This window comes from Nomia melanderi, chromosome 9, assembly GCF_051020985.1.
Source record: "Nomia melanderi isolate GNS246 chromosome 9, iyNomMela1, whole genome shotgun sequence".
Classification (NCBI taxonomy): Eukaryota; Metazoa; Arthropoda; class Insecta; order Hymenoptera; family Halictidae; genus Nomia; species Nomia melanderi.
In genome coordinates, this window is record NC_135007.1 from 6,754,819 (window position 1) to 6,769,795 (window position 14,977).

General features: G+C 40.8%; 1 protein-coding gene across 1 annotated transcript in view; it reads left to right on the top strand.

The window, feature by feature from the left end:
* LOC116427777 (uncharacterized) overlaps window positions 1–14,478 on the top strand; it is a 62,649-nt gene extending 48,171 nt beyond the window's left edge. Inside the window, exon 2 of the mRNA XM_031978533.2 lies at window positions 8,523–14,478. Coding sequence (XP_031834393.1) covers window positions 8,523–10,358 — 1,836 coding nt within the window. The 3' untranslated portion in view covers window positions 10,359–14,478. The remainder of the gene's footprint in view (window positions 1–8,522) is intronic.
* The last annotated feature ends 499 nt before the right edge of the window (window positions 14,479–14,977 follow it).

The following is a 14,977-nucleotide window of genomic DNA, read 5'->3' on the forward strand; positions in this document are numbered from 1 at the left end:
TAAACGATGATTGTTTGAAAAAATTTCTGTATTACAAATAATACTACTTAATACGGTGACATTCAGATAGATCAGGGTGCAAGGATAATAATGCAATTCAATCAAATGCTTTAATACTATATTTCTTTCATTTTAAGTATTTTACTGTATGAAATCGCGTGGCATTCAACGTGTTAACTTTTTTTATTCAATTCTTCGATAGTATAATTCTGTCTTTATTATAGTCTTCATTGTTGGGGTTTGGGTTAGGTACTGGTTATGTCCTCAAATAATTGATCTCGGTTAAAGTCTATTGGATTTAGGTTCTAAGATGTATCGGGGCTAATAGATCTAGGTCACAAGACTTTGAAATCTACATAATATGAACCCCACAAACAAAATTAGACCTTAGATTCTTGATATCTAGAAAACCTAAGTCTTAATACTTGAAACCTGGACCCTAGGATTTTTAAGTCTAATAGATCTAGGTTCTGAAAACTGAAGATTTAAAGAACCTGGGTCCTAAAATCTAAGAACCGTAAAGATCTTGGTTCTAAGATTTTAAAGCCAAAGAATTTAGATGACCTTGGTACCCAAATGATTAAACCATCACGGTTCTAATGTCTTGGAACCTAAATAGATTGAAATGGTGATGCTCCTTTAAGTGTGATATAGGTCGTTGCTCATTTTCAGTTCAGTCGTGAACAAGTAGGTCAGCCGATTACACGACGAGTTGAAAAAAACATTGGAAATGGGGGCGACAGCATTAACTCGAGTTGCGCCCACTTGCATCTTCTCAAATCCGTGATTCCTTCGCGATGAGTTTACCTTTAAAACGGCCGCACCTATGAGTCGTCATTCATATCATCTCACGTATCCCCGTCGTATTTTAATTACGTTATTGCTGCTCGTTGCGTCAACGTGGCAGCCAGCCCACAACAGAAAGTAATCAAAATTACAGAATCTTCATCCCCTATTGATTAATCTACAGACAAGCAACGACCGTCTGTAATACACGACGACATATCGCTGTAGATGCTTTGTACGTCATTAATTAATGCCGCATCCGAAAGAAGGGTAATAACTCTCTTAAAACTAGTTTGTTGAATCAGATATTACGCGAGACCTTCGGGCACGGTGGATCCTCCGGTTGCCTTGCTTTTTGTGTATCCTCACAACAGTGCCATTGTTGAGAAAGCTGTGTATACAGGGTGTCTGAGAATATATTGGAATTACTTCAAAGTTGGATCTAAATCGAGTAATACTCAAATTTCCATTATATTCTGTGTCAAAAATTACACGTGTATTTCTAAACTTTTACTAATGGTAGTATAACACGAATAAACAATTCTTTTGGTTCACTATATTTACCAAAAATAAACATTTATTTACTCTGCCACAATTCAATTTTTTCATTGTAATCATAGCAATCCGTTTATTATAATCAAATTCGTATCTACCATAATTTTCATATCCAAAATCCGACCTGATATATTAAAGGACACCCGTTATACTCGTCTGGTTATCAAAATATACAGCAGCCGCAGTTACTATCTAATCTAATTTCATCGGGCACACGTAACGCCGTCGTTCAGTCAGACTGAGCTCGTTCACGCTCCAATAAAAATCACGATTCCTTGCCGATGACGGGGCAGGTCTCTTTAAAATCGCCGCACCTGCATATTGTTTATAACGCGCGGATATAAACGCTCCCGGTCGGTCCGGAGTTCGCCCGCTCCAGTACCCACGCGAATTCCATCGTTTCGTGTTTAACAGTTCCGAGCGGCGGTGCCGTTACCGACATCATTTACGATCGTGCGAGCCGATCGTAATCCAGATCCTTGACAGATCGATCGTCGGGCTTCTCTAACCAAATTTGGCCGATCCGCTCGGATCGATTTATCACGAGAAACGCGAAGAAAAAGAGGCGAAGGTGCGTTCACCCCGGAGCCACCTGTCTGTCATGCGATTTTAATTAGATCGGACGATCGCTGACGAGACGAAACGATCGAAGGTCATTGACAAGGCTGCCGAGTCGAGCCGGACGGATCGACATGAAATTTTAACTGACAACGGATCGCAATTAATGTCTGTGATCACATTTAACTGCTACTAATTGAACTAATTGAACTTCGCTTCGGTGAGTTCATTTTATTCCTTCACGTAGTTTGTTCTTAAGAAACGATTTTTCGTTTTGGAAGTTTGGGAGATGATATTTGCTGAAGCAACTGGTTAATTGGTTCTACCTATACGTCTTTAGGAGAATAATAGTTACAACTTTTATAAAATTGTATTTGTGTACATTCTGCATAACGTTCAACTGTGCAGATGAACTGAATTGAGAATTAATTGTTAGAGTGTATTATTCTATTATTAGAACGAATGGGTGTGAGTTACTTGAATAAATGAATCGAATGAATACAGAGGAGTTATTTCGAGTAATAAGTAGTGTACATTACAGTGATTGAAAGAGTTATAGGAAGCAAGAATTTATTCGTCTGATTATCTCGGACAAATTTTTATTCGAAAACAATTGGAATAATGCCGAACTCTGGCCTCAAACAAATAATATGCGGCAGAAATACAAGACATCTGCAAGGGTAATAAGTGGGTGCACCGAATGACCTCATCCGAGGTGTCCGCACGACGATACGCGTTCTCCTTTCAACAGGAAACCGTTCTAGACCAGTCCTGACCGGCTTAAACGTTGTCGGCCAGTGTACACGATTTATGGGAGCGAGCACGAGTCCACATCGCAATTATTAATTCCGGTGAACCACGGAATCAACCAGCGAAAGCATTAATCTCGCGTTTGTAACCAGCACCATAATGTTCCGCGATTTACTGGGCACTCCCTGTCATTATAAAATTTGATTGATTTGGAAAGTCGGTAATTAATTCTCGATTTATCGAATGTAGCCTACTTTGAGAGCATTTTGTGTACAAAACATGATGCAAAAAATCAATTTTCTTCCACTTATTGTTTCTGAGTTTTCTGAACACATGATTCTTCGATTCTTCGGTCCTTTGATGTTGTTTATTTCTTATTTTTGGTATTTTTCGTTGATGGGGGCGATATTCAACAGATTATACGATTTCGAAGGATCTTCGACGCCGGAAGGTACGTTGGAAATTGATCCACTGTAAACAATATCGTCGAAGAATTTCGAGGAAATAATACAATATCACGTAATGGATAATAAAGTATCCACCCACATTTCACCTTCCCGGCTCCTTGTTTCTTTTTCAGAACACTTCCTCTATTTATGTGGAACGCGGCAGCGCGCGTGTCCTTTTACGAAATCTAAGTAACGCAAAAGGAATCCTCGTTCTTTTACTGCTTTGTCCTGGCAACACCTTCAAAACTGTATACATTATCATTGAAAATTCGAGCATCGTTCAGTAATACACGTCAACAAACACAGACGTTACTGTCCTTTGACATATTTCTAAAAACCACGTTAAAAAATGTTTCACGATATATTTTTCACCCTATATCCCGCAACTCTTACTACGATTTTCAACCCTTCAACAAAGAAATACTTAAATAAATATTCTCACACCGACTTTCCGCCAAAATACGGTCAAGAATTAATACCACTCCGACATTCTCTGTTAAACGAATTTTTTCGTTCTAGAAAAATACTTTGGACAAATTTTGAAAACTGTTCGTGGCAAAGACTTCGCAACGTTAAGGCGAGCGCTTTCTGCGAAGCGTAAAAGCTCGATTTAACGCTGTTATTATGTGATCGCCGGCGTCGGAAGACAACGAAATGGGAGAAAGGAGGCGTAGGGCAAAAAGAAAAAAGCTTAAAAATGTTTACTCGCGATACGGGATCGCTGAATGTCGTGCCGTTAATAATTTAAGGAGGCTCGTACCCACCGAGCCCCGGTTTTACTGCCGGTTTTTCAACGTGTCGTCCGGGGCCGTTCGGTCGCCGTAAAGCGCTCTGAATCGGATTTTTGCAATCTTGCGGAAGGTCGCCGACGCTGATTACGTCAGCTCGAACAAACGATCCGCCGACTTTTACGCCTGGGTACCGCACTTTAAATACAATTCCTTATCTTTATTCCACCCGGCCGAATAAAACGCAACTGCTCCTTCAAGAGCCGTCGCTGCAAGTCAATCGGCCGTATGACCGATTCGACGGTAGATGCGATAATAATTTGCATGTTTCCCCGGGACACCCATCAACGCGGCCATCCATTAACGGAACACTCGGGTAATAGTGAATCAGTGTTGTCTAACCAATAAGGAAGAGATATATGTATTAACATACAATGTTTTCATTTCGTAACGCTTCATTTATTTCTTCTACTGCTGCGAATTGATTGCTGCACATGGCGTCTTCGAATTATTACTAGTCTGAGAATCGTGACGCAAATATCGATTTTAGTGAAGCGGTTTTTGGAGAATGGAGTGAAAACAAAAATTCTTGTGATGATGTAGATACTTGTTTATCTGAAACTAAAGTTTCTATCGAGTAATCTATTTATCGTTCATAAAAAAAAGGTAATAATACATAAATGTGTTGTCTTGTTAATGAAACGTATACAAAAAGATACTAAAGAGATTACGACTCGGTAGAGCTGTCTATGAGTTAGCCGAGAAGTATGGAGTTGATAAATCATGCTTTTTTGTTGCACGAAGATCAAAAGATGCGAAATCAAAATTTTCGTTCCAAAGTTTATCAAGTAATGGAATGAAAAAGATTATGAAATTCGCTGATAATCAATTAATGCGCCAGTGAAGCTGTGGGAAACGACGAAAACGGAGATGAGATGAAAAAAAGAGATCTTGATATGACTCCAATTTAGCGGTGGAAGATTTTCAATTAAAATAGCGCGGATACCACGGCATTGTTGAATCATCCGTGACAAAGGAATAAAAGAAAATCGGGAACTCATTAAATGCCGGCCGCGCGGCAAGGTTCCTTGAAGAGAATTTCTTCCGACGACGTTAACTGACTTTCAGCGACCAAAAAATCGTGAGTTTTTTCTGTTTGTACGCCCATAAATGTCGTCCTCGTAAAGATGGTCGTAATAAAAACGATGAGAGCCCAGAAACAAAGGAATGCTATGATGCATTTTGCAAATTCCTTTCTTATACGATCACGCACAATGCTTGAACGATCGTTGACAACTTTGATAACGTTTTTTTTCGTCTCCCCACTCAATAACAACATAATTTATGTAAACCTCTTCGTTCTTCGTGCGACAACAATTTTTTACCCGCGATTGATAGCTAATCATATTAATGAGCATCGCGTGTATAGTTTGATAAAACGTTTTATTTAAGCCTAATTAACACGTATCTTCTGAAATTACCATTTTTATAGACAAGACAGCAAGGGGAGTTTATTAATGTTTATTGGAATCCTTATTTTTAAGGTCATCTTTCCGCGCGACCTTGAAATTTTCATGGCCAAAGTCACGCTGCTGAGGTCATTACTTATCTTAATTTACAGCATTGGAATATATGAATATTGATTGCAACGCTGAACGCTTCGCGCCATGTTTAATGTCTTTCGCACCTGCTAGCCGCTCGATCACCGATGCAATGATTCTTACTTTTTCGACTGCCCCGACAGGAAGCGGTATTGTTTGCAAATTTAAGCTGGATCCTCAACAATTTTCAACGTTCACTTGTCTTCCTGGTACGAATACCAATTCACGTGTACATTTAGACGGAAATATAGTATACGTTCTATCCTTTATAGAACATGTCACCTTGAAACTCGAAAAACATGGGAACGATGGCAAACCATTAAACCAAACAGGATTATTAAAACAATCAAATCACGGAGATGCACAAATGAAATAATAATAAACAAATCAAATATCATCCCGCCGATATGAAACCCAGTAAATAATAAACTAGGAATTTATGAGTGAAGTTTAGTCTACAGTCGGAAGATAAAATTCCTTTAATTTCTCCAACTCCTTTCGAATATCAATAAATTTTTTAAGACTCTATAAACATGTCAGTCTTACTGTTTTCACGGTACTAGCCTTATTTACGCGCGCCTCGGCCTCGTAGCCACGCGAAATGTCCCTTTTACAATTTCCTCAATTAACTTAACACGATTTCCATGTTGACCCCAGTTTGGTAACCAAAATGCCCGGCCCGCGGTGTCATTTTCGTCATTTGAGCGGCGAGAAATGAGATGGTTCGATGGAGATGACAAGGCAGGAAGCCTGAAACAGGAGCCGAAAAGTTTAAAAGCGACGCGCGGAGAGTAATTTATAAATTGCATGGATGCACCTGACGCGGCCTTCGTGCGCCAAAAACGGCAGTTTTATCGTTCGCGCGGCCGGATTGAAAAATAAACGCGGCCTGACATGTACCGGCGGTGTCCTCGCAGAGCTTGTCCATGGTTTTCGCGTGTCTCGAACTGCCCCGCTATACTTTGTTGATATTTTATACGCCTCGCGCAGCGATTCGGTATGCTGCACGGTTTTCTTCGCCGCGTCCGGACGCTCGTTCGACACGTCTGCCCTCGTTATTTCACCGATCAAAGTCATCGCAGTAAGTTAGACGCTTAATGAACTATTTATCTGTCAGCGGCTGATTGCCTGTTCCCCGTGGTAACCGGTTCAATCAGCTGCACATTGTTGACAGTTTGATGCAGCTTCATAGCCGCGGTCCAGTTATCGCATTCTCATGTCCTCTTTCGAGTATGTTTAATTTCTTTGTACACGGTCACTGACGCAAGAAATTCCGCTTATTATCAACCGGCGATTGCTCGCGACTACGTTCGTCCAAAGCGCATTTGTTCGGTTCTGACGAGGACAGCATTATTTGGAATTGATTTATTTTGATTGGAATTTGAGATCAGGTTCGTAAGTATTGTTTTTGAGCTATGTGGTGGCGTATGTGTTGTAGGACGGGATAGTAAGTTGTAATGAAGTTGATACTGGGTATCAATAATGATATTACTTAATTTTTATTGCACTGCACTGAATGTGAAATGTCGTGTCATGATCAGATATAGCAAATAATGTTCCACAGAATTTAGAATCTTTTAAGATCAATTATCTTCGTAGTTAAAATGCATAAAAAGCGTAATTTCAGGTTTCTCGTTTCTTTTTCTACAATCAGACATCGTCACTTTTATAATTATGCCACACGCTGTGTTTCACCATGCAATTGTTAGTCGAAAATTCATGTTATCTATCCATTAAATTTTTATAGCGGGCATAAAAGAATGTTTTTGCCATTTTATTGAACAATCTACTTTAACACACTACGGGGAAGATACGAGAAAAAGCGTTTGAATTATTCACCTCCATTTTATTAGAACAGATAAGTAGATTTTGATGTCCGAACCCTCAACTCGTATTTTTAATTCAAGCTTCGTATTATTGCCGCCTCGACTTTCCGAGGAAATTTATAACTCAACAATCATAAATTTAACAATATTGTGGAATATATAAATTTTATTATAGAGTATACAGCTTCGAGGCTTTAAAATATGATGACAGTAACAGCGCCTGTAGTTTCCGGGGTCTATGCTAAGAAGAAACCGTCTCCCTGACGACAGTAACATTTTACAAATCGATAATCCTTTCACCTGAACGCGAAAAGAAAGTCAAATGATTTTTCTGTGCGTGCGGGTATGCGTTTAAAATTTTTACTGTCACATCTTAAGTGACTATAGAATTTATAGAATCATCAACTTCGATATTTTTATCAAGGTGACTGCCTTCTGGAACCAAAATTCGGTAACTGGGGAAAATGTAAATTATGCAATGAGACGTTGTACGCTCGTTTCATTGTCTTTCTAAGTGTCCGTGATCGTGCTCGCAAAACATTCATGACAAGAAACCGTATTTCATATCTCTAGCAACTCAGTACGGCTTTCATCGCTGTACTTCAATAATTCATTCATTAATCTATTAATATTACTGTATATATTTCAAGAACCTGTTGATACGCTGTTAAACGCTTTCACATTCCTTATTCTTACGTATGCTATAAGTTACAAATATGTTACAACCGTAACAGAAAAATATTTCCATCCATAATCGAACAGCCAATCTTTACGAAGATACAGATTATTATAGGCCAATCTATAGAAACATGAATTCAAAAAAATGTCTCCATCCTATGAAATACATTTCGAACAAAATATTACCTTTAACATCTTCAAACATCCTCCAGTCCAACTGTTCTCCAATCAGAAACACAACAAACAAACCTACAATTTACTCACAACCCAACCCTAGAACAAGCAAGCACCACAACGATCAAGAGTCCTATAACCAACCACCCTGATTCAGCACCCCTATCATCATCGCCGCAAACTCAAGATTCTCCAAACGCGATGTTTCCCACGAGACCCATTCCATCCATCCAACAAGACCACCAAAAAGTCGCGGGGGATAACGGAACGTCGGGTCGGCACGAGAAAAAAGCACTATAACTTCACTTTAAGGGACCCAAGATATTACTTTAAGAGCGTCTCGGCATTACTTTCCATCATCTCGCTTTATACCCGAGATTGCTTCCGCATGCCATTGAACGAGCGACCGTGTTCCAGGTACTGCTGCAGGCGGCACTGGTGTGGGACGAAGTAGCCGGCGCTCCGGCGAAGAGGAACGACATACTCGCGGGCACAGAATTCCTGTCGGTCTTCATAAACGGCGCCATGGCGACGCCGCCCCAGCGGCGCAGGGGATTCAGACGCGGCGGCGGCAGCAGTGGTCACGGGTCGCCGTCATCTCCAGCGGGGGATAGCGCGACGGCGGAGTCGCACCAGCACGAGGCGTCGATCTACCGGATATCGCGGAACCCGGGCAACCGGCAGGTGGTCCCTAGGGCGAGGAACACGAACGGTAGGGAAGAGGTGGTCCGGTTCTACCCAATCAGCCATAAGACGCTGGAGAACAGGCAGCAGAACCTGGCGTCGTTGATCGACGAGTTGAGCACCAACAGTGACATATCCTCCACGCGGCTGACGTCCCAAAGCTCGTCTACCACGGTCACGTCACTGACATCCCAAGAAAAGCCACTAACGAAGACAAACGCGACAAGCAACTCGAACAAAGGCGTCAGCAGACAGAAGGTGATTGGCGTCAGCGTGACGTCGACTGTCGAAGCGACGCCGTACAAGGTTAGAGTGGAGCACTATGATAACAGTGACGTGACTGTCGCCCGTCTGCCGAATATAACCAACAGTTCCTCTAAAGAGTCGAATAGTTCGACAACCAGATCCTACACGAAAATGTCTGCTCACAATTCGACGACGAGAGCGACAACGATAGCAACCACGACGATCACACCTAGAACGATGACCACCATAACCGCACCGTCATCCAGTTTCGTCACCGAGGACATCAGTAATATTGTGTCCGAGTCGAATAGAAGTGAATTCTCAGTTGATGAGGGCTCGCCGAGCACCAGTTGGCAAGGTCAGAGCTCGGTGACCCCTAGACCACTGAACAGGCACATACTTATTAACGGAGAGCACCGACAAGTGAACGTTAGCTCGCACAATACTCCGGAGGATATGATCACTCTGCCTACAGAGGAAAATTATGAGCTACCGGAGGAAAATTCGGAGCCTAAGGAATACAACGAGGAGCCAGTTGAAATGCAATCCGAGCGGTTGCAAGCTCAAGGGAGGAAAGCTGGTAGGCACTACGATGCTTCTCAGTATAATCGTTCTGGGGTCAAAGTGTACAGCCAGTCGCCGAAGAGCTACAAGCCTGCTAGGGCTTACAGTGAACCGGCTAAATTATACAGCGAGCCGGCCAAGGTCTACGGTGAGCCTGAGAAAGTGTACGGAGAGCCGGCCAAGGTGTACAGTGAGCCTGCTAAAGTATACAGCGAGCCAGCTAAGGTTTACAGCGAGCCTGCCAAGGTGTACAGCGAGCCTGCTAGGGTGTACAGTGAACCGGAGAAGGTGTATTCGGAGCCTTCGAAGGTTTACTCGGAACCAGCCAAGGTTTACTCTGAACCTGCGAAGGTCTACTCGCAGCCAGCCAAGGTCTACAGTGAACCTAGCAAACTGTACGATTCAGAGGGTCAACCGTTGAACCACGACCGTAGTGGAGAACCCGATGAACAGAATTATGAGGTCGATGAGTCTGTTAGTGTCAGCAGTAATGGGAACGTTCATGGCCCCCAACTGATGCTCACAGAACCATCTAATGCTTCTGAAGTTGAGGATGGGCACAAAGTTGGTTACGTTGTTGAAGGGAGGAACTACAGAAAGTACAGGGTCGAAGAGAGAACCCCGGATGGCTTTATTGTCGGGGAATACGGAGTTGTTAGTCACGATGACGGTTCGTTGAGAGGTGTCCGGTATACCGCGGACGGCACCATCAATCCTCGGCTCATCTACGACGCGCTGATGAAGTTCCTTGCCCTGTGAGGGATCCACGGGACGAGGAGGGTGATAGAGGATACCCTTAAATAGATGAAAGTCGACGGTCCCTTAACTTTGCTCGAAGTTGACGGAACGAGCCTAGACGCCGACATGACTGATCCTTTCGCTCTCTGTCTTTCCCTTCGCTCTGTTCTTCTTTTCTCTCGAATTTTTTCCTTTTTCTGTTTCATTGTTCTCTTTCTCTTCCTCTTTCTCTTCCTCTTTCTCTTTCTCTTTCTCTTTCTTCTTCCCCTTTCTCTTTCTCTTTCTCTTTCTCTTTCTCTTTCTTTTTTTCTCTTTCTCCTACTCTTTCTTTTCTTTTTTCTTTTTTCTTTTTTCTTTTTCTTTTTCTTTTTCTTTTTCTCTTTCTCTTTCTCTTTCTCTCTCTCTCTCTCTCTCTCTCTCTGCCCCTCCCTCCCTTCTTTTTCAACTCAACTGCCTCAGAAAGTAATTTTAAGGACCGACCGTTTAGGATCTAAGGAACCTCTCGCGACTGTCGATCGGATGACCAACCTGGATCCGGAAATGTGTAACGTGACGAATCAATGCGAAGCGATTTTTTGTGAACATAGTATTCGTTGGGTGGTGGTTTGTAATTGCGATTTAAGGATCAATTGAGTATAGACTATGATGAAGATAAGTCGAGGTGCTGTCTTTAATTTGTGAGATTTGAGTAAAATATTTCCGTAAAGCAATTCTTCTAAATAATTTAATATCTTCATCGAAACATATTAATTTATTGTATTGCCAATTAAAAAAATGAACGAGTGCTGTAAAAATGTTTTGCAGTTTTCAAATACATTTAGCTTTTTCACTTTAATTATATACTGGAAATAAATGTCTGGATATATCAAGTGTCCATTAGGTATGTAGCCACAATTTTAATATAGAATATTGATATTTTTTGTATTGAAATATTTTATTTAATTAGAACAAATAAAGGCAGTACCTTAGTCTGTATAATTACGTGGCTCACCCTGCACTTAGGATACTTAACGTGTTTAGAATACGATAAAATATAGGCCGCTTTTCCATGTCAATCAAACAGGAAGGAAACGATTTTAACGCGAACACGGCGTACCTAAGCATCGCAGGTAGGTTGAGCACGTTAATGCCGACGCTAATCTTCGATTAGTCGTCACTCTGTCGTTTCTAAGGTCTGGTAAAGGTCACAGTGATCCACCGCAGGCTTCGCGATCGAGTCTTTCATTAGAGAGGTTGAAAATATAAAGAATACGAAATTAAGGATTATTCATCAACGATCTACGAGGAAACTGACGGCGAACTTTTGAGCGAGTTCTTCTGCACGCAAAGTGGATCACGATTCTGAACGGAACTCCGACACTATCGTTGCGAGATGTTCAACGAACATGGTTCAGAATTTTTAAGCATACATACTTACGCATAAATCATTTTCTAGTAAATAATATATTGATTCATATAAACATATTATCTTGAAAATAATGCATAAATGTCCTTTACCAAAATATCAGTTATGTTTCTTTTCATTTTTCAAACCTGTATTATTGAATTTTTCCTAAACAATTTTACAATAGAAATAAATAACGTTATTATAAGCATAGTACTTATTCGGCAATCGTTGATTGATTTATCATTTGTCAAAAATGAACTGAACTTTATTTAAGAAATCATCATTATCACAGTGTGCTAAAAAATTCTGAATCCTTATCTGTACACGTTTCATATTTATTACAGAAGTTTCGATCTGTAGTGTCACATCTTGGAAAACGAAAGTCTAAAGGGGTATTTTCTAAGGATTCCAAGAGACTTGTTGGGAGTTTGACGAGGAACAACGTTGAATCGGTGCGGAGACCGTCATCGACGTGAACGGAAACGACTGAACACTTCCGCTCTTGCCACAAGCAAAACTGCCTCAACGAATTAATTTTAAGAACCGGCCCTCTAGGATCTAAGGAAGCTCGCGTGTCGGGCGTCGAAGTGCATTCGTCCATTTCTGTCCTAGCACCGGGGACGGAAAGGTCGCCGGACGATTCGATCGCGCGGGACCCGGTGAATCCGAACCGATGCCCGGCCATTGCGAAACTTGACAAATGAAAGTTACTCCCTTGGGTAGCGAAATTACGAACTTTTGTGTGCTACCCGATGGCCTTTGAGGATCGCGTCAGCGGACGCCCGCTCGAACCGCATCGAGGAACATTTCTTTTCCCCATTCGTCTAGCGGACGCGCCGGGAACTGATCCTCGATTCTTGAGCTCCGTGTCTCGTTGCGTAATTTTTGTGATCCTGTTAATTGCTGGCCTATTCGCCAGCATTGTGGCGTATACCCTATTGGCCGCGATGAGTATCGTCCGCCATTTTTGATTCTATTTGAAATTCTATGAAATCTTCTATGAAATTACATGTTTCTGTATAAATTTCGGATGAAACGAATGTTTGTGATGATCAAACTTGTGAAATATGTATGTAAATTAACTGTTGTAAGAGATTTTGTAATTTCTTCTGCTGTTCTTTGATGGATTTATTCACAAAGGGTGAAGTGTTTGGAGAGCACCGTTTGTATCTGGAGAAAATTGTTCTATTCAATTGTGGAAGGAGGAAAATTAATTTATTTATTTTATTGGTTCTAGATAGTATTATATCAGCATATAATTATGGATATATTGGAAAATCAAAAATGGTGGACTACTACAAGTGTGAACCACTTTGCAAGGTGAAGACACAACGTCTTGTTTATCAGTCAGTTCTAAGATACTGATTATTCTAATTCTTAATGATATTGTTATTATAATTATACGCTTTTTCTTTTACTTATTTAATTGTTTCTCGAAAATTCTGCACTCCCCTTTTTTTATCAATCTGTATTTATGATACCGTTAAATGTTAAACGAAATCTCACTGTTTGCGAGTGTTTCGTATTCCTTCAGTTTCCCCATTCATTCGGCATGAACATCCTTTCGAACCACTTTCTAATACGACAAACAATGCTCCATAAAAATAGGAACAACCATTAAAGCATTTCCAGAAATAATTTGAAATTCTCATGACGATGTACGAGTATGTATGCGAACGCGTTTTGTACTTCCGTTTCGCCATTATTCTTCACGTACCAATGAGCACAGGTGTTGCGTGCAACTGGAATGAATCATATTTCAATCATTTTACAAATATCATTCCGTTTCGATTAATAAATACAACATTACAGAAAAGTAACCAACGTAATCAAGAATATCTCAATCGTTTAATAAAACTTCTGACAACCATGTTCCAAAAGAAATTGCAGAAATTATGAGTAAGCTCAAGGTGAACAAAATTGAACAAAAGAGAAGAAAAATGACGGCGAAGGAGGCAACACAAGATCCAAAAGAATCGACTGAGTGTGTATGTCGCGTACTTTCGTCGCGGCGACGCTTCTGTGATGAAAAAGCGTACCGGGAAGTCGCAGCTGCCTGGGCCTCGCCGATCGGGACGAGCTAAATTAATTAAAATCCCTCCAGGCAAACTTCGTGTTGCCTAGAAGGCTCCGCCGCTGCGATGGACACGCTGACTTGTCACGGCAGCGTATCTGCGCGGCCTAACCGTTTAAGTTTCCCTAGCGTTTTTAAGATTGTTTTCCACGTGAGAGGAAAGGGAAAAGTATCTCACTCGACGAGACCATGTCCATACGTTCGTGGGCGAACCTTTTAGATATTAAGACGGTTAACACTATTTTATTTAGAGTTAAATAGCTCATTCTTCCTCATTACCTCAATCTTTGAGATAGTTCCTCCTGCCATTTTAAAAGTAACGTATCACGCGCGTACTCACCTTAAATTATACGGTCACCGGTCGTTCCCTCGACCGCCGCTCGCTCGAGCCCCCTTTTTCCTTCAATTGCGAAGAAAGGAAAGGGGAATCGACGCGTCCCTGGATCTCGGGGAGATCCCGAGAGATCGAGAACCGCGTGTCGATCGAACGCGTCGAATGTTCGAATGTTGCTCATCCTCTTAGGCTAAGTGTGCGTTTCATTGTCCCTATTTTAAAGTATTCCGGTATGTTACGAGTGATATCGTTTTATGATTAAAGACTCTAATTACGGTTAGGCGTATGTCGTAGCTAATGTATGCTATGGATTATTATGCGTAGCGCTGTGCAACCATCTGTCACATTCTCGAAAGCAATTTTGTAATAAATTCCATTGTCATAATGGTTGTGTAGATTTTTCTTCCTTCCCGTGATTCCTTAATATTGTTCCCTTCCGTCCTTGTACATATTGATGAATATTATCTTCTTCTTGTCAATTGACGGAGAATAGTGTTTTTTAATTTATGGTAAATTAAAAAATCGAATTTATGTTTATTAAAGAAATCGGAAGGTTAAGGAGTACAGCAATTTGTGTTTCAGTTTGTCCGGCAAAGGACTGTAATTATCAAAGTGGTGCAGAAATCTATATAAATTTGTTATATTTTAAAAATCATTTTATTATCCCTTAACAAGCTTTCTATAAAATTGTTATTTCCCTGCTTCAAATAATACTTCTATACATCTACATACTTTACTTCACATTGTATTTAATTCACAATGTACTTCATCTCTGTCAACGGCGAGTAAAGATGCCAATTTATCGATTTAATAAAAACAGTAAAAAATTAATCAGAAGCTACTGA